Raw genomic sequence first — 25,484 nt, 5'->3', positions numbered from 1 at the left:
CCTCTCTTGAATACATCTCTGAGTTCTGGCCTAGGATAGCAGTTTCATTTCTGGCTCTAAAATTTGGGTATATAACAAAATACATCAGCACAGAAAAACTTCAAGAATACTATGAATGAGTGCCATAAATTCAGAACAAACAAAGTAACTTGCGCTCTAAAAAGTCTTATAAGGCCAAGCGCGGTGGCTCACGCCTGTAATCCCAGCACTTTGGGAGGCCAGGGCAGGTGGATCACCTGAGGTTAGGAGTTTGAGACCAGCCTGGCCAACTTGGTGAAACCCCGTCTCTACTAAAAATACAAAAATATTAGTCGGGTGTGGTGGCGGGCGCCTGTAGTCCCAGCTACTCAGGAGGCTGAGGCAGGAGAATGGAGTGAACCCGGGAGGCAGATGTTGCAGTGAGCCAAGATGGCGCCACTGCACTTCAGCCTGGGTGACAGAGTGAGATTTTGTCTCAAAAAAAATAAATAAATAAAATTCCTATAATCTGCCACTTTGTTAAAACACCCTCTAGCACATGGTTGTCCAAGAGAATTTTGTTTGATGATGGAAAGTTCTGTACCAGTGAAGGCTGGTAAATACTTGAAATATGGCTAGTGCAACTGAGGAATTGATTTTTACATTAATTAAATTTAAATTAATCTAAATAGCCACCTGTGGTTGGTGGCTACCATATTGGACAGTGCAGATCTAGATTCTGAGGAATATCAACACTCATTGGTACCACCAAACCTACCAGTTTCCCAGCATCCATAGTTGCCTTCAGCTTTTTTCCTAGCTCTGAGCCAGAAGCCACCATGGCCCTCAGCATGTCCCCAGTAGCCAAATGGCAGACACAGAAGTTTTCAGCCAATCTGGGTGCCTATGGAGAGGAAGACAAAAAACAAGATTCAGTTACATTACAGGCTGTGGAGTCAGACTACCTAGGTGTGAACCTGGCCCTGCAACTTACTGGCTATGTAAACTTGGGCAAATGCCTACTTCCTTACCTGTAATGGGGATAAAAGCATCTTATGTTACAATCTAACGTACAATGATTATAGGGTTATGGTAAGAATTATATGAAATAATATATGTAAAGCACTTGAAACAGTACAACTAGCACACAGGAAGCAGTCATAAATATTAGCTATTATCACTATTTCCACTCAACACACTAGTGACAAGTAAGTTTCAGTTTCCCTATTATAAATGGGAAGACTTGCCAGGCACGGTGGCTCACACTTGTAACCCTAGCACTTTGGGAGGCTGAGGTGGGCGGATCACGAGGTCAGAAGTTCGAGACCAGCCTGACCAACATGGTGAAACCCCGTCTCTACTAAAAATACACAAATTAGCTGGGTGTGGTGGCATGTGCCTGGAATTACAGCTACTCAGGAGGCTGAGGTAGGAGAATTATTTGAATCCGGAAGGCAGAGGTTGCAGTGAACCGAGATTGTACCACTGCACTCCAGCTCCAGCCTGGGCGACAGTAAGACTCCGTCTCAAGGAAAAGAAAGAAAAAAAAAAAAGGGCAGGGGGGTTGGCATTGTGGCTCACGCCTGTAATTCCAGCACTTTGGGAGGCCAAGGCAGGTGGATCACTTGAGGTCGGGAGTTCAAGACCAGACTGGCCAAGATGGTAAAACCCCATCTCTACTAAAAATACAAAAGTAGCCAGGTGCAGTGGCAGGCACCTGTAATCCCAGCTACTTGGGAGGCTGAGGCAGGAGAATCGGTTGAACCTGGGTGGCAGAGGTTGAAAAAAAAAAACAAAAAAACAAAAAAAAAAAACAGGAAGAATAAAAATAGTACCAACACTTCACATGGTTGCTGTGAGGTTTAAATGAAGTCATGTATATAATGTACTCGGCACACTGCCTGGCACATTAACATGTGCTGAATAAACATTTGCAAAGGGATGAATGTGTAACTGCCATGTACTACAGTTACTGGGTCAGGGAGGCAACTACGAGCTGTTTGCCCCCAGGCAGAACTGGGTTTTCCCCCTTCCCTGTCACTAAGCAGCTGTATTATCTTGGCCACCTCACTTTTCAGTTTCCTTATCTGTTTAAAATGAAGGCAAAAAAGGCTCCATCTCATAAGGTAGCTGTGAGGATTAGCTGAGATATATACAAGGAGTACTTGGCATATAATAAGCACTTACATACTAGTTTTAGGAGGCATTATAGCATTTTGGTCCAGAGCATAGGCTTGAGAGTTAAACTGCCTGGTTTTCAGACTCCACGTCCACTAACCATTATGTAAAATTGACTTAAGAAGTCACTTCACCTTTCTAAGTTTCAAATTTCCTCTAAGTAAAATGGAGATGGTAATAGTATCTATATCACTGGATTGATGAGATTATATAGAATTCAGTATTTGCAGGCCCCGGCACATAGTGAGCACTCAGTGGGCACTGGCTGTTACCATAACCCCTGTCCTAATCCTACATTCATTCATAACGAAAGAAAACATTTACTAATGCCTTTTCCAAGAACCCTGTTGGGAGCCTGGGAAACAGATGAATAAAAGGCATAGACTATGTTTTTAAAGAGCTTATATTTGGTGAACTATATATGAGAATGCAGAATTAGAACAGGGAGAGACCCTAGACAGCTCAACACTGGCTTTGCAGTGGGAAAAAAAGAATGCAGAATTCACAAGGAATGAAATCAGTTCAAGGAGCTCAATCTTAGCTTTTTCCGTCCAATTGTTTTATAAACTAAGTAGGTTTAGATCCCGATTCAAACAAATCAGTTCACTGGGAGTTTTCTTTTCTTTTCTTTTTTTTTTTTTTTTGAGACAGTTTCACTCTATCACCCAGGCTGGAGTGTAGTGGCACGATCATGGCTCACTGCAGCCACAAACTCCCTGGGCTCAGGTGATTCTCCTGCCTCAGCCTCCCAGTAGCTGGGATTGCAGGCACATGCCACATGCCTGACTAATTTTTATATAATTGGGAGTTTTCTTAGGTGCATGCTTAGGTGCACACAATAAAAGGTACATAGACAGGGTTGGTTTCTGATTCACGGACTGATTCAGTTAAAGCAAAGAAATGACTTCGTAGCAAAATGGAATCTAGAGAGAAGGCATTAAAAACTCTGTACTTTGGGTCAGGTGTGGTGGCTCATGCCTGTAATCCCAGCACTTTGGGAGGCCAAGGCGGGCGGATCACCTGAGGTCAGGAGTTCGAGACTAGCCTGGCCAACATGGTGAAATCCCATCTCTATTAAAAATACAAAAATCAGCTGGGCTTCCTGGCATGTACCTGTAATCCTAGCTACTTGGGAGGCCGAGGCAGGAGAACTGCTTGCACCCAGGAGGTAGAGGTTGCAGTGAGCCGAGATCCAGCCCGGGCGAAGAAGCAAGACTACGTCTCAAAAAAAAAAAAAACCAAAAAAAACAAAACAACACCAAAATTCTGTACTTTGCAAAACCAGTGAACGTCAGGAGCCCTGACAATGAAAAACCAGGCTGGCACTGTGGCCATATATCCAGAGAGTGCTTTCTGCCAATCTTTCTCATTGCTGTTGAAATTAACCTGGGTAAACAATTTGGAGGTCAGGCTTGCTCAAGTGGAAAGGCTGACCAAAACACCAGAGAAGAGCTGTTAGCACAGAACCTGTTCTATTTTTGTCACTCCCAAACTGCAGGACTCTTATGCACTGTTCCAGGTGATTGGATTCTACAGCTGGATGAAAGAACACACACCAATAGGGAAGAAAACTAATTCCTGGCTGCACACAGTGGCTCACGCCTGTAATCCCAGCACTTTGGGAGGCTGAGGCAGGTGGATCACCTGAGGTCAGGAGTTCAAGACCAGCCTGGCCAAGATGGTGAAACCCCGTCTCTACTAAAAATACAAAAATTAGCCGAGTGTGGTGGTGGGCACTTGTAATCCCAGCTACTCAGGAGGCCATGGCAGAGAACTGCTTGAACCCGTGAGATGGAGGTTGCAGTGAGTCGAGATCATGCCATTGTACTCCAGCCTGGGTGACAGAGCGAGACTCCGTCTCAAAAAAAAAAAAAAAAAAAAAAAGAAAAGAAAACTAATTCTTTCATTTCCTGCTTGTTGCCTGGGAGTCAGTGTGGTAGGCTGTAAAGAGCATGTATGGGTTTCAAAGTCAGACAGATATTTATACTTGATTCCTAGCTAAGGCACTCAGTAGCTGTGTGATCTTGGGCTCAGTACTTAACTTCTCAGAGTGTCAGTTTCCTCGTCAGTTGAATGGGGATAATGACTACTTCACAGGGTTTTTATGAGGATAAATGAAATAAAGTACCAAAAACATCAGACATGCAGTAGGTGTTCAATAAATAAACGGCTCCTTTCCATAGTCTTTCTTCTTTGCATTACTCTTTATTTACAGACTACAGAAACTTAATGAAATAACTTTATTATAGTGCCCTCACACTTCAAACTTATGCTTTAGAGCAGCCATTCACAGATTCTAAATCACTGGAGGAATGTTGTTAAAATGCAGATTCCGGCCGGGCACAGTGGCTCACACCTGTAATCCCAGCACTCTGGGATGCCAAAGCAGGCAGATCATCTGAGGTTGGGAGTTCAAGACCAGCATGACCAACATGGAGAAACCCCGTCTCTACTAAAAATACAAAATTAGCCGGGCGTGGTGACACATTCCTGTAATCCCAGTTACTAGGGAGGCTGAGGCAGAACTGCTCGAACCCGGGAGGCGGAGGTTGTGGTGAGCTGAGATTGAGATCGGGTCATTACACTCCAGCCTGGGCAACAAAAGTGAAACTCCATCTTAAAAAAAAAATGCAGACTCTGGTTCAATAGGGTACGGCCTAAGTACCTGCATTTCAAGCAAACTTCCCGGCCTGGATAAGTGGCTAGGCTCTAAACTACACTTTGAAGAGTAGGGGTCTGAAGTCCACACTCAGTCACAGTCTGTTGCTGTGAGTCAAAGACTGTTGCTGAGCCCAAGAAACAGGCTCATCACCTCTATGAAAACTCTGTGGGGTGGAGGACTCTGGGATAATTGATGGGAATAAAACCACTAGAGAGACAGCATGGTGGGCTGAGTGGTTCTCAAATTTCGGTGTATTATCAATCATCTGGGGCATTTGCTAGGCCCACCTTTAAAGTTTATGATTGAGCGGCTCTCAAGCAGCACCTCAGGTTTTGATGCATATACAGTTTATGAAGCCCTGATATAGTGGCAGAGACTGAGTTTTGTAGTGGTACAGATCTGGGTTAGGAAACGGGCTCTACTGTTTATTCACTGCGTCATCCTGAACAAATTACGTTACCTTTCCTAAGGTCTTGGTTTCTTTATCCATAGAACAGAAAACAGTGTCTATCTGCAGAACTGTTGAGGGGATTTAATAAGATTATATATGCAAAAACATCCAGCATAGGCCTGACAATTAGGAAATAAAGGAAAACTATCAGTCCTAGAGATTTGGTTTAATCCCAAATTCACCTGTCTTCTCATCTTGCAACCATCATCTTTTCCTTAGGTTTTTTTAAGAAATGAGGTCTTGTTATATTGCCCAGGGTGGAGCACAGTGGCTTCACAAGTGTTAGCCCACTACACATCAGCATGGGATTTTTGGCCTGCTCTTTTTCTGACTTGGGCCGATTAACCTCTCCTTAGGCAACCTAGTGGTCTCCTGCTCCTGGGAGGTCAACATATTGATGGTGAACTTTTTTTTTTTTTTTTTTTGAGATGGGGTCTCACTCTATTTCCTGTTGCCCAGGCTAGAGTGCAGTGGCATGTTCATAGTTCACTGTGGCCTCAAACTCCTGGACTCAAGCAATTTTCCTGCTTTAGTCTCCCAGGTAGCTGGGACTACAGGCATGTAGTACCATGCCTGGCTAATTACTGTATTTTTTGTAGAGATGGGGTTTCGTCATGTTGTCCAGGCTGGTCTCCAACTCCTGAGCTCAAGCGAGCTGCCTGCCTCAGCCTCCCAAAGTGCTGGAATTATAGGCGCAAGCCACCGTACCCAGCCTGATGCTGAATTTAGTGCAGATACCTGATCAGCATAGCACACTACAGCCCCAAACTCCTGTGCCCAAGCAATCCTCCCACCACAGCTTCTGGAGTAGTTGGGACTATAGGCGCATACCACTGTGCCTGGCACAATCACCTTTGTGCCTCCAGTCTTTGTCATTCCTGCTGTCAATGTTCCTACACATGCAGCTAGAATCGGAGGATGAATGGGAGACCTTGAGCAAATTGTAGTTCCTGTTCTATCCCTGAACTAACCCAACATTCATCAAAGTCACTCATCTGATATCTTAAAACACTGTTGGATATGCTACCTGCCCCCCAACACATACACATTCCAAAGCCTTCAACATCTCTGTGGTGCAATAGGGGAAGAGCCCAAATATCTTAGCCTGGCACTCAGCTGTCCTCCACAATCAACTTCTAAAACCTGTCAAGCCCTCCCAACTTACTTCCACAAGTGCCCTGTGTTTACGTACTGCATCACTGCAGACAAACTGCTCTTATGCATGGTTCCCAAATACATAGCATAAATGCCTCTCCAAGGACCTCAACTCAAGCTCCTCGCTCCACAGGAATGCCCTCTCTGCTCCAATATTGGTCTAAGCCTTTTCTGTACTACACTTCTGAGTACATTTCTCCCATCGAAAGCCTAACTGGGCTGGAAGCAGTGGCTCACGTCTGTAATCCCAGCACTCTGGGAGGATCATTTGAGGCCAAAAGTTTGAGACCAGTCCAGGCAACACAGTCATACCCCATTTCTACAATTTTTTTTTTAATTAGCTGGGCATGGTGGCAGGTACTTGTAGTCCAGCTACTTAGGAGGCTGAGTTGGGAGGACCGTTTGAGCCCAGGAGTTCGAGGCTTCAATGAACTATGACTGTGCCATTGCACTCCAGCCTGAGTGACAGAGTGAGACCCTGTCTCTTAAAACAAAAACACCTCCCCAACTACCCCTTCTCCTGCTGAGGAATCATATTAACATTAACTTTCAGCATCTGCATCATGCCAAGCAATTTTCCATGCACTGTTTTACGGTACTTAGTATGCATAATACATAACAAACCCATGAGGTAGAAACTATTTTTAACTGCATTTTACAGATGAAATTCAGGGACTAAGTTGCCCAAGATCACAGAGCTAGTAAAAGAACTGGCAACAGGCCAGATCACCAAGCCCTAGCTCTTAGCCATGACACTATAAGGCTTTAAGACAACCCACAGAGCCTTAGTGGCTATCCTCCTGGAAGGGAGCACAAGGAGGACTTCAAAGTGCTGGCAATATTCTGTTTCTTGACAATGGGTGTAAGCTACACAAATGTGTTCACGTTGTAAAATAAATCAAGCTGTTCACTTACGATATTTGCACCTTTTTCTAGGTATCTTATAGCTTAAGTTTTTTTTTGTTTTTTTTTTTTTTAATCCCAGAAACCTGTGTTTGCATTTCAGCTGTCTCTTATTGGAGAAATCATTACCAGCCTCACTGGGTGAACAGGAGGATGAACGGGAGACCTTCAGCAAATTGTAGTTCTTGTTTTATTCCTGAACTAACCCAACATTCATCAAAGTCACTCATCTGATGCTTCCCACCTGGCACCCTGCATTTGTATGTATTTTTCCATTCATATTCATTTCTGCCTCTGCATCTAGATTACACAGCAACAATGTAAAATTATGACTACTCAAGAGTCAGATAGACATGAGTTCAAATCCTACCTTTGCTACTTACTACATGTGTGTCCTGGGGCAAGATACAGCCTCTGAGCCTCAGTTTCTCTGTCAGTAAAAAGGATCTCTCTCCTAGTGTTATAGGATTAAATGAGATGATGCATGTAAAATCTTTAGCTTGGGAGCCTGTCACATAACTGAGCAATGGGTGACTATGTTGAAATTATTACTCCCTCCTGACATGCATAGGGTAGGAGAAAAATCTAACCTGGGGCAGTAGATAGCAGCAGAAAGAGCAGGAGCTTTGGAGTCATTCAGATGCAAGCTCTGTAAATTACTTGCTATGTAGCCTAGAGAACAAGCCATTCAAACTTCAGTTTCTCCAACTGTAAAAGGGGAAATAAGAGTGTGGGTCTCAGAGTTGTTGCGAGTATCACTGCAAAGACATAATGGATGCGTCTGACCCATAAGACTGCCTAAGCGTGCCTGGCCTCGAAGAATTGGGCATAAGTTTGACACATGGAAGAAATGAGGAGGCGCTGGCAAAAAAGAAAAACAAGAAACATACCTTTGGTTTTGACCACACCGAAGGAACATCCAACCCCAAAAGGGAGGAAAGGAAATAAAGTTATTTAAATAAAACAACAAACCCAGGTATTATAGATGTTTTAAAACATTACATTGATGCATAAGCGGGTAGTTTTGAAATATTTAACTACTTTAGTTAAAAGTAAGGAGTTTTAAAAGGAAACTATTTCAGCCATGCAACATAAAGCATATAAAATACTGAGTTACGCAGGTATAACAAAGTGTAGCAAGAAGAAAACAAACATTACTGAGCAGGCACTAGGCACTAACCCCAGGTTAGGGATTTTTCATGTAAGATTGCAAACATCTGCCAATGGGAGCCAAGCAGGCAATGCAACTGTGTGAAATGAGTCAAATGTAAGCAACAGGCAGTGAAGAGGACCGTGCAGGGGACAGGAAGACACACAGACCATCCAAAGCAGCAATGCCATACAACTGCAAGTGACTGCTGCCACACTGGAATGGAGGCATCACTGCCAGGTCTTCTGGTTTCTCAAGAGAAACTGGAGCTCTGGATTTTTAAGAGAAATTGCATAACTGAAAACGCTCTGTGGTCAACTTACTATTTTGAAAGCTGACAAAGAGAATAAATGAAGCATTTATCCTGACTTTTCTATACCAACCACATCACAGGGTAACCAAACAGTAGATGAGGGGAAGTTTCTGTTTATAGAAATATTTCAGCTAATAAATGACCAGGGAACAATAAAATTATTAGAATACCACCATTTCACCATCCATAATGAATTACTGAACCTAGACACTGAACAGCATGACTACAAACACCACAGAGACAAGCAAATACCATGTGCCTCCTCAGGGAGAGCACAGCACCCATCACCTGTGAAGTAGTTGGGCCAAAAAATTGAACCTGAATTGAATTAAGTATATAGTAATTAGGAATAAACCACCAATTTACAGGAAATAGAGAGGGCAGAGGAAGATGTTAAGTACACCAGAGAAATACAACTGAAAATTTCCAGACAGTGGTATAATACACCCAGGAAAAATAATCCCATTTCTTTGGCAAAACCATAAGAAAAAAGAGAGAAGGGGAACTTATAAATTAAAAGAAAGGATGGGCACAGTGGCACATGCCTGTAGTCCCCGCTACTTGGGTGGCTGAGGGAGGAGCCCAATAGTTCAAGACCAGCTTGAGCAACATGGCAGGACCACCATCTTTAAAACACTAGAAAAGTTAGCCAGCATGGTGGCATGCACCTATAATCCCAGCTATTCAGGAAGCTGAGGTGGGATTGAGGCTGCCATGAGCTATGATTGGGCCACTATACTCCAGCTTGGGCAACTGAGCAAGACCTTGTCTGTAAAAAAATAAATAAACAAAAGAAACGTAAAATGATCACATTGGTAACACAAAAGAAACTCTGAATAAAAATTGTTAATTTTTTAAAGGATATTATGCTTATGTTTTAAAAAATTATCTTTTAGCAATACATACTAAAACATCTACAAATGAAATGTTATGATGCCTGGGAGGTGCTTTATAATAATTTGTTAAGGGAGAATGGCTGGAGAAGCAATGACCACCAGTTAATGGTTGGGGCTGGGTAAGGGCTCATTATACCATCCTGTCTTCTTTTGTGTATTCAACATTCTTCATAATAAAAAGTTAAGGTGTATGGAATGTCTCTGCAGGCTACATGTTATTGTAGGCTACCATTTGCAACCTCTGATTTATGATCTTTTTTCTTGAGACAAGGTCTTACTCTGTTGCCCAGGCTGGAGCACAATGGTGAGATCTCAGCTCACTACAACCTCTGCCTCCAAGGCTCAAGTGATCCTCCCACCTCAGCCTCCTGAATATCTGGGACTACAGGCATGCACTACCATGCCTAGCTAATTTTTGCATTTTTTTGTAGAGATGGGGTTTTGCCACGTTGCCCAGGCTTGAACTTTTTTAAAAACTCCACAAAAATACATACAACCACCAATATTCCTATTGTTCAACTCTGGAAAGTGTACAGAGGTTAAATGACTTGTGTAAATCTTATCCTTTCAACTCCCAGCTCTAATCACATCTCCTCTATTTCTAAAAAGCCTTCTCTGACCAACTCTCACCATCATGCACCCTTATCAATCAACTCATTAATATAATGTTCTTCTAAACTTCCTGATAAATCATGTCTTACACTGAAATACATCCAAGTTGAAGGAGGGGAGGGGAGATGTGTTACTAAGATAAAAGGGAGTCAAAATTTACTGAGTACTTACTGTATAACAGGTTGTCATCTAGGTTGTGGGTGCTTGATACACACACACACACATATATATCATAATCTTCCAGTATCGTTGTAAATGTTTAGTTGATGAGGGCAGGAACTTTATCAGTCTTGCCCGATGCTTTATCTCCAATGTTAGGTGCTCATGAAATGTTGAATGAGCAAGGTAGGTATTATCCCCATTTTTCAGGTAAGAACACTGAGGCTCAGAAGTTACATAGCTTGCTAGATTATAAAACCCTTGTACCAGTACTATATTAGGACAGGTTGTTCATTCCATAATTACTGAAATTATTAACTTCAATATGAGTTAAGGAAAAAAAATCTCAGGGCACAGTGGCTTGTGCCTATAATCCCTGCACTTTGGGAGGCCAAGGCAGGAAGATCACTTGTGTCCAGGAGTTCAAGACCAGCCTGGGCAACATAGCAAGACCCTGTCTCTATAAAAAATTGTTTAAAAATCAGCTGGGCGTGGTGGCATGTGCCTGTAATCCCAGCTACCTGGGAGGCTGAGGTGGGAGGATCGCTTGAGCTCATACCACTGCACTCCAACCTGGGCAACAGAGGGAGACCCTGTCTCAAAAGAAAAGAAAAGAAAAGAAAAAAGGAAAGAAAAGAAAAGAAAAACAACGAAGCATTTGAGCTACTCTGATTATATTTGATCACTCACAGTAAAAGTCTGCAAAGTAAGATTAAACATCCCGAAGCTGCAGATTACCCAATAAATAAGTGTGGCAGCAACGGGAAAGAGATGTCAACAATGCTGAGGATAAAGGATAAAGGGATCAGGTACAGGTAAGCTCCAAAGAAGAATCATCTCAGTCTGTGGAGAGAAAAGAAAATTGTCTTTTCTGACCTAGTGCCCAGGTCACAGGAATGAATGAAGTGTTCCAGAACTTCTTTCCTTAACACCCACATTAATCTGTGACATTCATCCGCTTCCACTAACCCCCCAAGAGACAAGTAATGTGCCACAGGGGGTACCAAGAATGAGTAAGATGGTCTGTTTGCCAAGATTTTTAAAACTTGGCAAGTGCTAGGAGGAGAAAAGCGGGCATAGGCAGTCCCCAGATTCCCTTTCATTTGGGAGCTGACTTCCCTCTTTAGAGCCTAACAACAGGCAAGAGACAGAGGCTTAGGGCCCCAGGGGCCATGCCAGACCCCAAGCAAGAAGGGGACATCGATAATCCAACCTATGGGCTTCCAGATCCTAAATGAGATCATCGATCCCAACCCTAACCTATGGCCCCATTATGTCCCAGATCTAGAAGGGGCCCAGATGCCAAGTGAGGCCCCTGTTGCCTGTTAGGGCAGACGGTAACTTCAGACTCTAACTCCATGGCTCCTGAGGTCTCAGGCTCACGAAACTCATTTCACTAACTTGGGAAAGCCACCTGACCTTTCTGGGCCTGTTTTTTAACCTGTTGATTGATAAAGTTAAAATTTCAAGTTCCCTATAAACAACAACAACAAACAACAACAAAATTTTTTTAAAAAGGAAAAAAAAAAAAAAAACCAAAGGGAAAGAAGATATAAACAAACAAAAATAATAAAATAAAAAATAAAAAAAATTCAAGTTCCTTCTCATCTAAAATCATTTGAGTCATCCCAAACGGCTTAGCCTCAGTAGCCTCAGGTCCTAACTCCAAGCCAGGTCCCATGAGCACTCCCAACCCTTATTGTGGACACTACTCAAAGTGCGACTCATGGCTCTCCAGGCTATAAACCAGTTCTACACATTAACCTGCAACTTTCAAACAGGGGGAGCCTTAGGTTTCCTCCCATCTCTATTCAACTGGCTCACACAGCACATGTCAGCTCTCCGCCCCACGTGTTGGAGATGCTCCTCCCCCCCTCCCCCTAAGTCATAAATCATTATCAAAATCTCCCGACCTCCAGTGCCTGGAATGTAACCCTGATTCTGGACAATTCACCTCCAACTCGCAGGGAACCTGGGCCATAAAGCTAATTGCCTCCATTCAGCCTGTAATCTAGATGCTTCGGCCCAGGGCTCACTCTACCCCTCAAACCTTTCCAGTCTCCAGCCCCTTAGTGGAACTAATCGGCCCTTAGATTCCCTAACTCAACACCTCAACACTGAATCCCTCGCTCACTCCAATCCTAACTCAGACTGTCCCGATCTCCAATTTGGACCCTCCCCGAAATGCCTCACCAGAACCGAGACCCCGGCCAGCGTTCCCCGCAGGCCTCAGTGCCCGGCCCGCTCCAGGCAGGTCCAGGGCTTCTGGATCTCTGGCCGCCTTGACCTTGGAGTTGGGCAGGCTCCGCCGCCAAGCCCAGTCCTGCCGCTCACCTGGGTGCCTTTACCGGCCCCGGGAGGCCCCAGCAGCACGGCCCGGATGCCTTTAGGATACTCGGGTTCTGCCGCTGGCACACTGGGAGCCATGTCCGCCGAAGTCTCTCACTGCTGCCAGCTCGCACACCTCACAAGTCCAGTGCTTCCCAGGCCAACGCACGCACGCCACGCACGTCCCACTCGCCGCTCACACTGGCCCATCGCCGCGTCCGTCAGCCCGTTCCACCCGCCCCTGGGCACGACGGACACTTCACCTTACCAACTGCACGGCGATACTGAGGAAGTTTGCTTTTGATTGGACAGAATTGGTGCGTGTTAAGGAAGGGGCGGGCCAGCATGGACTGAGGGCGGCGGGTGTGCGGAGTGGGCGGGAAAACGCGAAGGAGGACAGGAGGTCTGGCGGAAAGGTATAGTTCGTCGTTTGACGGTTGATGACACCAGCAACTCCATCGAAATCCTATTAAATTGCGCGTGGGAGTTTAAATGGGTAAAATCACTCTTAGAAGACAAATTGGCAATGTGTTTCAAATACTCTTTGGTCCGGCAATTCCACTTCCACGAATTCAATGGGTAAAATCAAGGATACGTGTAAAAGATTCGTGTAACAAAGATGTTAATTGCAACACTTAGCCCAAAAGCCCGAGACAAACCATAAAATAAAGGCAATTAAATAAATTACAACACATTTGTATCCTGGAATACCCCTGTTGTATAAGATAATTGTATCATGCAGGAAAATGTTCGCCAAGCAAGATACAAAATTGCAGTTACAACAAAATCCGAATTTTGGCCAGACGCGGTGGCTCACGCCTATAATCCCAGCACTTTGGGAGACCGAGGCAAAAGGATCACCTGAGGTCAGAAGTTTGAGACCAGCCTGACCAACATGATGAAACCCCATCTCTACTAAAAATACAAAATTAGCTGGGAGTGGTGGCGCATGCCTGTAATCCCAGCTACTTGGGAGGCTGAGGCAGGAGAACTGCTTGAACCCGGGAAGTGGAGGTTGCAGTGACCCGAGATTGAACCATTGCACTCCACCCTGGGCAACAGGAGTGAAACTCCGTCCCTCCTCCAAAAAAAAAAAAAAAAAAAAATCCCTATTTTGTTTGTTACAAGTGGAGACCGTTGTGTAGTGTGATTAGAGGAGCACCTCTGCTTTGTACATTTTATTTTTAAAAGTTCTATAGTACATTCTTAATAAGTTTAAAACAAGTTTTACCTTTATAATAAGAAAAACGTTAACCTTTTAAAGTCAGGAAAAGATAGTTTTTCTCAAAAGCGATTACCCTCTTGGATAGGGAAATAATTTCTACAGCTTTTTGGTATGTGAAAGTTTCATCCAGCCCCGAGGGCCTCTTTGAACCTTTAGTTAAGAGTGTGTAATGAAACCATATGCTTCCCCACAGGCTCCTAGCAACTCATTTTCTACATCTTAGTGATGAATTTGCTATCCCTTCTGCTGTGGTCTCTCTCTCTTTTTTTTTTTTTGAGTCGGAGCCTCGCTCTGTCGCCCAGGCTGGAGCTCAGTGGCACGATCTCGGCTCACTGCAAGCTCCGCCTCCTGGGTTCACGCCATTCTCCTGCCTCAGCCTTCTGAGTAGCTGGGACTACAGGTGCCCGCCACCACGCCTGGCTAATTTTTAAAATATTTTTAGTAGAGACGGGGTTTCACCGTATTAGTCAGGATGGTCTCGATTCTTCTAAAGAAGAAATTTTACCGGCTTCTTCACCAGACACTCCCTTCAAGGCAAGTTAACCTAATTCCTGGAAAGTTAACAGACACCACGTGTTTCTTTCCTCTTTCTTAACTCTTACACTAGCTACTTGGGAGGCTGAAGTGTTGGAATCACTTGCAGCAGGAGGTTGAGGCTGCAGTAAACTATAATTAGGCCACTACACTCCAGCCCAGGTGACAGAGCAAGACCCTGTCTCTAAAAACAAAACACAAGTAAGATTTCCACCTTTAGAAAACTCTCCACTTTGGGCTGGGCGCGGTGGTTCACACCTGTAATCCCAGCACTTTGGGAGGCCGAGGCAGGCACATCACCTGAGGTCAGGAGTTTGAGACCAGCGTGGTCAACATGGTGAAACCCTATCTCTACTGAAAATACCAAAATTAGCCAGGTGTGGTGGCGCATGCCTGTAATCCCAGCTACTCAGGAGGCTGAGGCAGGAGAATCGCTTGAACCTGGGAGGCAGAGGTTGTAGTGAGCTGAGATTGCACCACTGCACTCTAGCCTGGGTGACAGAGCGAGACACCATCTCAAGAAAAAAAGAAAAAGAGAAAGAAAACTCTCCACTTCTACAGAACTTGCAGTCAACGGGGGAAAGAAACAAGACATTGATGGAGGCTGTGCTGGGGAAGGTACAGGCTTCAGTAATAATACAATAGAGGAGCCCCTAGCTCAGATTTGAGGGGAAATGATGTGGAAGTGAGACGAAACCTTAAGAACAAGGAGGATTTGCTTAGAGAAGAGAGGGAAGAAGGGTATTCTAGACAAAGGGAATGGCATGTGCAAAGGTCTGGAGTCAAGAAAGATTAGGACAAGAGGCTAGGCGTGGTGGCTCACGCCTGTAATCTCAACACTTTGGGAGACCGAGGTGGGCAGATCACCTGAGGTCAGGAGTTCAGGACCAGCCTGGCCAACATGGTGAAACCCCATCTCTACTAAAAATACAAAAATTAGCCACGTATGGTGGTGGGCATCTGTAATCCCAGCTACTCGGGAGGCTGAGGCATGAGAATCACTTGAACCTGGGAGGTTGCAGTGAGCTGAGATTGCGCCACTGCACTCCAGCCTGAGGGATAGAGCAAGACCCTGTCTCCGGAGGGGGAAAAAAAAAGAACGAAAGATTATAGAAAGTTGAGGGGAACTGTGATATTCAGCAGAGGAACACCCCTCTTGTGTTGTGGAAACCCTTTACTGCAAGGAACTTGGGGAAAAACAGAGCCACCCTGAAGAAGCTGAAAGGGCAGACTCTTGCCTGCCTTCTTGGCAACAGGGGAGTTAGCACGCGACCAGGCTTGGCCAGTGGGATGTCCTACCCAGGACTTTGACTCTTGAGGGAGAGAGAGGAAGGGACAGGGCCTGTTCTTCGTGGGGAGGTGAGAGTCCAGCCACAGTTGGGGGACCATGGACAGTGGTGGCTGTCCAGGTAGGCTTTTACTGTGCCGTGTCTTTGGCTGTGTTCTTAGCCTAATTACTTTTGGTTCCTACTCATGTTTGGAATTGGTGAGAACCTCACAGTATTCAATAAATGCCTTCGCTGCTTAGGTTTGCCGCCAAGACTTCTGTTTGGTACAGAGTTGAAAGAGGGTCAGTCTGGCTGGAGTTACAACTCAAGAGGGTAAGGAAAGAAAAAAGGGGGAGAGGAGATAGGGTCCTATAGGAAATTCTCTTGGGGGCTTTTGTGGGAGGCTTTGCTTTCCAGGAAAAAGGGATCCACAAGAAGAAAAACCCCCTTCCTGCCTGGCTCAGGGATGATGCAGCACTTAAAATGTAACAGCTATCTTGGGAGCAGGAGGGGAGAGCTGCGAGACTCAGAGGGAAGCTGACCTAGGGTCTGACATCACTGAGCTGCTGAATTAAGCAACTCAGATGTCACCTTCTTCCACACTTCTTGTGATGAGAGATGAACCCCTAATGTTCAAGCCGCATCGATGTAGGTATTCTGATACCCACTGCCCAAAGTACCTTATGTGACACTGCAAGTCACTTAACCCTGCTGGGCCTCAATTTCTCTTCGCAAAATCAGGATGCCAATACCCACTGCACAGGATCACTGTGAGTATCAGATTAGATAACGGATATAAAGTACTTAGCACGGTGCCCTACTCATGGTAAGCACTCAGTAAATGTTAACTATTACTACCTGTGTCAAAGACATAGAGGAGATGAGTTTGTTTTGTGGGAGGGTAGAGAGAAGAGAATGACGACTAAAAGCTGGGAAGCCAATACTTAAGCGGAAAGAAGTCAGAGAATGACTAGAGACTAAAGAAGAAAACCTGAAATTTCATTCTACCCACCACATCCTTTTTTTTTTTTTTTTTTTTTTTTTTTTTTTTGACACGGAGTCTCACTCTGTTATCCAGGCTGGAGTGCAGTGGTGCCACCTCGGCTCACTGTAACCTCCGCCTCCCAGGTTCAAGCAATTCTCCTACCTCAGCCCCCTGAATAGCAGGGATTACAGGCACCTGCTACCATGCCTGGTTAATTTTTGTATTTTTAGTAGAGGTGGGTTTTCACCATGTTGGCCAGGTTAGTCTTGAACTCCTGACCTCAGATGATCTGCCCACCTTAGCCTCCCAAAGTGCTGGGATTACAGGTGTGAGCCACCACGCATGGCCACCACATTCTTTTTCTTTTCTGAAACGGAGTCTCACTCTGTTGCCCAGCCTGGAGTGCAGTGGCTCGATCTCAGCTCACTGCAACCTCCATCTCCTGGGTTCAAGCGATTCTCCTGCCTTAGCTTCCTGAGTAGCTAGGATTACAGGCACCCACCAACAGACTCGGCTAATTTTTGTATTTTTAGTATAGACGAGTTTCACCATGTTGGCCAGGCTGGTCTTGAAAACCTGACCTCAAGTGATCCACCCACCTTGGCCTCCCAAAGTGCTGGGATTACAAGCATGAGCCAATGCGCTTGTCCCATTCTATCAATTTTTATCTGCCCTGGGTAAGGCCTTTGTTGATCTCTCCTTCCTTCCCAAGCCTGGCCTTTGTCCCATCTCTTCATTTAACTGTGTTAAATGTGGGGTTCATGATATCAGCTTGACAATCCCAGATTCTTTCATTCAGGAATTCTCTGGACGTGTATCAAATATATCTCTTGGAGACACTCTTATTTCCAGGAGTTCCCAGTTGATATGCAAATTAGGCCTCTATAGTTACTTCCAGACACTTGGAAACTGTGAGTAAAGCTTCTCCAGTCTGCCTTTCCTGTCTGTACTATTAACCACTCTGCTATGTTGTCTCTCATATGTAGTGGGACACTGATTAGTGTTTATTGATTGAAATGATGAAGAAGGAGTGTTACCAAAGCCAAATAAAAAGTTTTAGGGAGTGTATTAGTCAGCTTCAGCTAAGTTATATTGTAGCGACAAATAACCCCAAAATATCAGCTTACAGAAAGGGTTACATGTTAGCTGCAGGTCAGTTATGTCTCTGCTATACACTGGGGATGCAGGCTGAAGGTTCTGTTCTTGGAAGAGAGGAAAAAGGTACACTGGTATGCTGGTATAACTTGCATTAGAGAAAGCTGATAGTGTATATCTCTTCCCAACTTTGTGCTCAATGATGTAACATTGGTAGCTTGAAATCAGTCATGGTGGAAGTACTTATACTACAGCAAGTGGCAAATATTTTCCCCCCAGAAGAGCTGGTTGTTAAATGTTTACCAGCACAGGACTGGAAAAAAGGAAAATGATGGGGATCTCTTGATGACCCTTAAACCTTCTGCCTAGAAATGGCATAGGCCATGGAATTGCTACAGGTCACATGCACTCACACTGTACTTGTCAAAGCAATTCTCATGGACAAGCTGCAGTCAGTGGGGCCAGGGATGTACTTCTTCCACTGGGAGGGACTCCGTAGGGGAGGCAGGGAATATTCATGAACGATAACACAATCTGCCTTCGTGGAGGAGTCAAAGGTGAGGACTGAGAAAAGTCCCTTGGAATTGGCCTCAAGGAGTTTGCCCGTGACTGGGCAACATGAGAGCAGTTTCAGCTGAAGGAAGTGACTTTTATTTTACTCTTGCCTGTGGTGATCAGAGTTCTCCACAGATTAATTTTTAAAAGTTACCATTTACTGAGCAAGGATTGGTACCAAGCTCTGTGATCAGATCTCTACATACAGTCTCACTGAGTCATCACAATACTCTTGCTATGTCAAAACTTTTTTTTTTTTTTTTTTTTTTTTTTTTTTTTGAGATGGAGTCTTGCTCTGTTGCTGAGGCTGGAGTGCAGTGGTGCGATCTTGGCTCACAGCACTCTCCACCTCCCAGGTTCAAGCGATTCCCCTGCCTCAGCCTCCTGAGTAGCTGGGACTACACGCACATGCCACCACACCCGGCTAATTTGTCAGAACTATTATATCCCTACTTGATGCATGGGAAAACTGAGGCTTAACTCAGCATAGTTAATTGGCTTTCTCGAAATCACACAGCTAGTGAAATCTCCCACCACACAGCATTTTCTTTTGTGGCAGACTGTACTGTTTTCCACAAGTATTTGATATCTCTCCCTATGAAAGGATTATTTGTTTCTGTTCTGTTGAACTTGGGTGAGGGCATATGACTTGCACTGGCCAATGAAATGCAAAGAGAAGTATTGTGCATGACAATTCAAGGGAGAAGCTTTTGAGAGCCAGGGCAGGATTCACATGTTCTTTTGGCCTCAGCAGTCATGGCAGACTGTGTTGAGACGGAACCTCCACCAGACTAGGTCCCTGAGAGACAAACCACCTGCAGCAGAGCCCCCTGGTCAATCCAAATGAGCATGTAGCATGAGCAAGGGTTTTATTTATTTTTATTTTTTATTTTTTTGAGATGGAGTCTCGCTCTGTCACCCAGGTTGGAGTGCAGTGGCACTATCTCAGCTCACTGCAACCTCCGCCTCCCGGGTTAAAGCAGTTCTCCTGCCTCAGCCTCCCGAGTAGCTGGGATTACAGGCACATGCCACCATGCCTGTCTAGTTTTTGTGTTTTTAGTAGAGACAAGGTTTTGCCATGTTGGCCAGGCTGGTCTCGAACTCCTGACCTCAGATGATCCACCTGCCTTGGCCCCTCAAAGTGCTAGGATTATAGGCGTGAGCCACTGTGCCCAGCCTTATTTTTTTATTTTTTTAGTTTTTATTTTTTTGAGATGGAGTCTCACTCTGCCGCCCAGGCTGGAGTGCAGTGGCAGGATCTCAGCACACTGCAAGCTCTGCCTCCTGGGTTCACGCCATTCTCCTGCCTCAGCCTCCCGAGTAGCTGGGACTACAGGCGCCCGCCACCTCGCCTGGCTAGTTTTTTGTATTTTTTAGTAGAGACGGGATTTCACTGTGTCAGCCAGGATGGTCTCGATCTCCTGACCTCGTGATCCGCCCCTCTCGGCCTCCCAAAGTGCTGGGATTACAGGCTTGAGCCACCGCGTCCGGCCATTTTGTTATTTTTAAGCTACAGAGGTCCAGTAGCTTAAATTTTCCCTAGTTGTTTCTTCTGCAGCAAAACCTTACCCATCCTAACTGTTCTATCCCTCGTGAGGGTCAGACCAAGAGGCTGGACAGGAAGCTCTTGCTGAGTATGGCAAGACCTACTTACCTTGGTCAGTAGAGATGTAGACTGAGTTCCAGGGGGTTTGTGGACTTTAAGTTCCAGTTGCCCACACAGACCAACTCCCTCCCACCTGGCAGAGTGCATCTCTCCTGTGCCTTTTTTGGGCTTCACAAACCCACTTGACCTAGGGCGCCTTCCCAATCTCTGCAACAATCTCTTCCTGTTCCTTTGTCTCCCGAACCACAACCATGAGATGTGGTTTTCTAAAGAACTGGCTAAGCCCAAGCCACCTGAACAAGCAAAGCCTTTCTAATACTGTTTTTAGGTCACTGTGGCCAAATTCTGATTTCCATAAAAGTCATCAGCTTCCAAGAAAAGGCTTATGATATTAACAGCAACAAAAACACCCTCAACTGGGAAATGTTACATATTAGACACGGCCCATGAGGAAATCCTTGTGGAGGGAATCAAAGTGCTGGGAATACAGGTGTGAGCCACCATGCCTGGCCTAAAATTTAATTTATAAATTAGGGCCAGGCATAGTGGCTCGCAGCTGTAATCCCAGCACTTTGGGAGGCTGAGGAGGGAGGATTGCTTGAGGTCAAGAGTTTGAGACTAGCCTGGGCAACATAGTAAAACCACATCTCTACAAAAAACACAAAAATTAGCCAGGCATGGTGGCATGGACCTGTAGTGCTGGCTACTCAGGAGGGTTAAGTGGGAGGATTGCTTGAGCCTAGGGGGTTGAGGCTGCAGTGAGCTGTGATTGTGCCACTTCACTCCATCCTGGGCAACAGAATGAGACCTTATCTCAAAAAGAAAAAAAAATTATAAATTAGGCACAGCAAGAGATTAATAACAATAACTAATAATAAAACAATTATAGCAATACACTATAATTATGTGACTATAATCCCTTTCTCTCTCAAAATATCTTACTGTGCTCTGCTCACCCTTCTTGTGATCTGTTGATCTGATAACTAGGACAGCTACTAAGCTATTAGCTGGTGGGTAGTGTATACAGCATGGATATGCTGGACAAAGGGATGATTCACATCCTGGATGAGATGGCTCCAGATTTCATCATGCTGCTCATAAAAGCATGCAATTTACAACTTATGAGTTGTTTATTTCTGGAATTTTCCCATGTAATATTTTTGGATTGCATTTGTCCTTGGGTAAGTGAAACTGCAGAAAGAGAAACTGGATAATAGGAAACTACTGTGGTTAGGAAACAGGCTCAGCTACTATAACAGAGACTCCAAAATAACAATGACTTAGACAAGATAGGCGTTTACTTCTTGCTTATGTCAAAACCCTGGCAGGCAAGCGGGAGTGGATATGGTGGCTCTACCATCAGGGAACCCTGGCTTTTTCTGTTCTCCTTAGTTTGACATCAACATGCAGCTTCCTTCCTGTGGTCCAAAAGGGCAGCTCCAGCTCCCACCATCACTTCTGCATTTCGGCCAGCAGGAAGGAATAACAGGGCAGTGGGGGATGTCCCCCTTCCCTCTAAAGGCATAACCTGGAATTGCACCCACTACTTTCATTCTCATGGCACTGGCCGAAACTTAGTTACAAATGCCACAACTAGTGGCCGGGGTGCTGGGAAATGTAGCTTTTATTCTGGACAGACATGTGCCTAGCCAACAAGGTAGAGGCTGTATTACTAAAGGAAGAATAGATGCTGGGGAACAATTAGCTGTGTGCAAAAGAGAGTTTACCTTTTGGAAAGATCTCTTGGGGGAAGGGTAGAGAAACGGCTGGATGGTAGGAGATCAGAGCCAAGGAAATAACCTGAACCAAGGCAGAGACATCCAGGATGGAGAGAAGCGGCAGAAGGCTTAGGAGATATGGAAGTTGAATGGACAGGATGTGTGACTAATTGGCTATACTTCTAATTAACTGTACTTATCATAGCCTGTATTTGTGCGATTAGCTATTTAATATCTCCCTCTCAGGCCGGGCTCACACCTGTAATCCCAGCACTTTGGGAGGCCGAGGTGGGCAGATCACGAGGTCAGGAGATAGAGACCATCCTGGCCAACATGGTGAAACCCCGTTTCCACTAAAAATACAAAAATTAGCTGGGTGTGGTGGTGTGTGCCTGTCATCAGGAGGCTGAGGCTCAAGAATCACTTGAAGCCAGGAGGCGGAGGTTGCAGTGAGCCGAGATCATGCCACTGTACTCCAGCTTGGCGACAGAGCGACTCCATCTCAAAAAAAAAAAAGGCTGGGCGTGGTGGCTGACACCTGTAATCCCAACATTTTGGGAGGCCAAGGCGGGCAGATTACAAGGTCAGGAGTTTGAAACCAACCTGGCCAACATGGTGAAACCTCGTCTCTACTAAAAAAATACAAAAAAAATAGCCGGGCGTGGTGGTGGGCACCTTTAATCCCAGCTACTTGGGAGACTGAGGCAAGGAGAATAGCTTGAACCTGGGAGGCGGAAGTTGCAGTGAGCCAAGATTGCGCCACTACATTCCAGCCCAATCAACAGTGCAAGACTCTGTCTCAAAAAACAAAACAAACAAACAAACAAAAATCTCCCTCTCCAAGAGGATTATGAGCTCCATGAAGACAGAGATTGAGTCTGTTTTACTTATCACAGATTCCCAGGGCCAGTGCCAAGCACAGTGCCTGGCATACACTGAGTGCTTATGTGTGAGCGAATGAATGAGGTAAAAGAGGAGCAGCCAAGGACAGTAACAACAATAACTCTGGGGATAAGTTTGATTTAGACAAATCAAAATCTTAAAGTAAATATCAAACAATTTTTTATTTTTTTTTGAGACAGGGTCTTACTCTATTGACCGGGCTAGAGTTTAGTGGCACGATCACAGATCCCTTCAGCCTCGACCTCTCCAAGTAGCTGGGACTATACTACAGGTGGGCACCGCCACCTCCAGCTGATTTTTGTATTTTTCTTTTTCTTTGTTTTTGAGACGGAGTCTTGCTCTGTCACCAGGCTGGATGCTGCAGTGGCTTGATCTTGGTTCACTACAACCTCCCCCTCCCGGGTTCAAGCAATTCTCCTGCCTCAGCCTCCTGAGTAGCTGGGATTACAGGTGTGTGCCACCATGCCCAGCTACTTTTTGTATTTTTAGTAGAGATGGGGTTTTGCCATGTTGGCCAGCCTGGTCTTGAACTCCTGACCTCAGGTGATCCACTCATCTCAGCCTCTCAAAGTGTTGGGATTACAGGCATGAGCCACAGCGCCTGGCCTAACAGTTATTTTTAAAAATAATTTCTACTGACTGTAATCTGTCATCCCCTTTCCTGATGGACATTTGTCCCCCTTGGTGACATCTCCAGCTGGTTCCAAAACTTTTCAGTCATTTTTAGTTATTAATGCAGTCTCTTGTTTCAGCCATTAACTTGGTCTTTCCATTTTCAAAGGTCAGTCTCCTTTGGGACTCACAGTCCAGCAGGCAGGCCTTGTGGCATGGAGAGGAGGTAGGTCTGCTCTCTCTTCTCTGCCCTCTGGTGGGGCAAAACAAGAAGGAAAAAAGGGACTTGTTTCCTTAGGTGTCCCCTGCTGGCCCTTGGCTGATCTCTTCTTTGCTTCTTGAGAGGTGTCTGTGTTCCTGTCCTCTCGGACATCATAGCTGCTTAGCTCCTTATCTGTAGACACAGGGGGATGGAGTAGCACGCTGCAAAAAGGCTTGCTGCCAAGTCGCTCTCTTCTGCAGGTGGGCTCTGGCTCACCCTTCACAGTGCACCTCTTTGCCCCCCACAGGCCTGCTCCCCCATCACATCTACCCTCTGCTGCCCCAGCCCTGGGACCTGTGGACAGAGGCCTGTCTCAGAAAAAATCTCAGAATCCATCTTTCTGCCACTCCTTGCCACCTGATCACATCCTTGGCTTTCCCTCTCCATGCCCTTTCCCCTATTTCCATAGCACCAGGGCAGGTTGGCAACTGTAGTCGCTCAGCAAACATCATCAGGGAAGGAGAAGTCAGACGCCCTCTGGTGGCACCCCACGCCTGATGAATGATTCTTTTGGCTCTGTTCCAGTTAGCTACTGTCCTAGTTAGCTCTGTTCGTTAGCTTGTGTAACTGTAACGGATCAGCCTCAACTTCGAGGTATAACACAATCACCATTTCATCATGGTCATGGAATCTGTGGGTCACGAGTTTCACAAGGCACAGTGGGGATGGCTGGTCTCTGCTTATGGTAGGTGACCTCCACGATGGCTCCCAAAGACCCCTCCCCGCTGGTATTTACCCCCTTGTGTAGTCCCCTTCCACACCATATCAGGTTGGTCTGTGTGACCAACAGAATATGGCAGAAGTGATAGTATGTTGCTTTTGAGGCTAGGTTGTGGAAGATATTGTGAGGCTGGGCGCGGTGTCTTATGCTTATAATCCCAGCACTTGGGGAGGCCAAGGTAGAAGGATCGCTTGAAGCCGGGAGTTTGAGACAAGCCTGGGCAACATAAGGAGACCCTGTTTCTACAAAAAAATTTTTTTTTTCTTTTTTTTTTTGAGACTGAGCCTTGCTCTGTCGCCCAGGCTGGAGTGCAGTGGCACGATCTCAGCTCACTGCAAGCTCCGCCTCCCGGGCTCACGCCATTCTCCTGCCTCAGCCTCCAGAGTAGCTGGGACTACAGGCGCCTGCCACCACGCCTGGAGAATTTTTTTTTGTATTTTTAGTGGAGACGGGGTTTCACTGTGTTAGCCAGGATGGTCTCAATCTCCTGACCTCGTGATCCGCCCACCTCGGCCTCCCAAAGTGCTGGGATTACAGGCGTGAACCACTGCGCCCAGCCTCTACAAAAAATTTTTAAAAAATTAGCCAGTGCAGAACAAGACTCGGTCTCAAAAAAAAAAAAAAAGAAAGAAAGAAAAGGTAACCAGTGCAGTGCAATGACTCACACCTGTAGTCCCACCTAGTTGGGAGGCTGAGGCAGGATTGCTTGAGCAAAGGAGGTAGAGGCTGTAGTGATCTGTGATTGTGCCACTCTGCACTCTAGCCTGGCTGACAGAGCAAGACCCTGTCTCAGAAAAAAAAAAAAAAAAAAGATATTGTGGCTTCTGCCTCTCTGTCTCTTGGATCACTCCCTGGGGGAAGCCACGTGCCGGGTTGTGAGGCCAGCTGCCTCTATGGAGAGGCCCACCTGGAGAGGAACTGAGGCTTCCTGCCAATGGTCACATGAATGAGCTTGGAAATGGATCCTGTGGCCCCAGAGAAAGTAGATGACTGCATCCCTGGTCAACAGCTTAACTGCAATTTCATGAGAGACCTCGAATCAGAATCACCCAGATATGTTGCTCTTGGATTCCTGACTATCAGAAACTGTGTGAGATGGTAAATATTTGTTGTTTTAAGCTGTTCCATTCTGGGGGTAACTTGCCATGCAACAGTACATAACTAAACACTGCGTCATGATGTCTGGGACCTTAGCTGGGAAGACTCAAATGGCTGGGGGCTGAAATCACCTGGAG

At 45.5% G+C, this 25,484-nt stretch overlaps 1 protein-coding gene across 4 annotated transcripts in view; it reads right to left on the bottom strand.

The window, feature by feature from the left end:
* The window catches only part of AK2 (adenylate kinase 2), a 28,298-nt gene extending 15,417 nt beyond the window's left edge, over window positions 1-12,881 (bottom strand). For 2 of the 4 annotated variants that reach the window (XM_074013155.1, XM_074013158.1), the window contains exons 1-2: window positions 12,631-12,881; window positions 737-862 (exon numbers count right to left, since the gene is read on the bottom strand). In XM_074013155.1, coding sequence (XP_073869256.1) covers window positions 737-811 — 75 coding nt within the window. In that variant the 5' untranslated portion in view covers window positions 812-862; window positions 12,631-12,881. The remainder of the gene's footprint in view (window positions 1-736; window positions 863-12,630) is intronic. The other 2 variants (XM_005544063.5, XM_005544065.5) reach the window with 1 other exon arrangement.
* Between the last annotated feature and the right edge of the window lie 12,603 nt (window positions 12,882-25,484).

The sequence above is a fragment of the Macaca fascicularis genome, chromosome 1 (assembly GCF_037993035.2).
Source record: "Macaca fascicularis isolate 582-1 chromosome 1, T2T-MFA8v1.1".
In the NCBI taxonomy this organism is placed as follows: domain Eukaryota; kingdom Metazoa; phylum Chordata; class Mammalia; order Primates; family Cercopithecidae; genus Macaca; species Macaca fascicularis.
The sequence above is the reverse complement of the archived record's forward strand: the minus strand, read 5'-3'. Positions and strand labels throughout refer to the sequence as shown.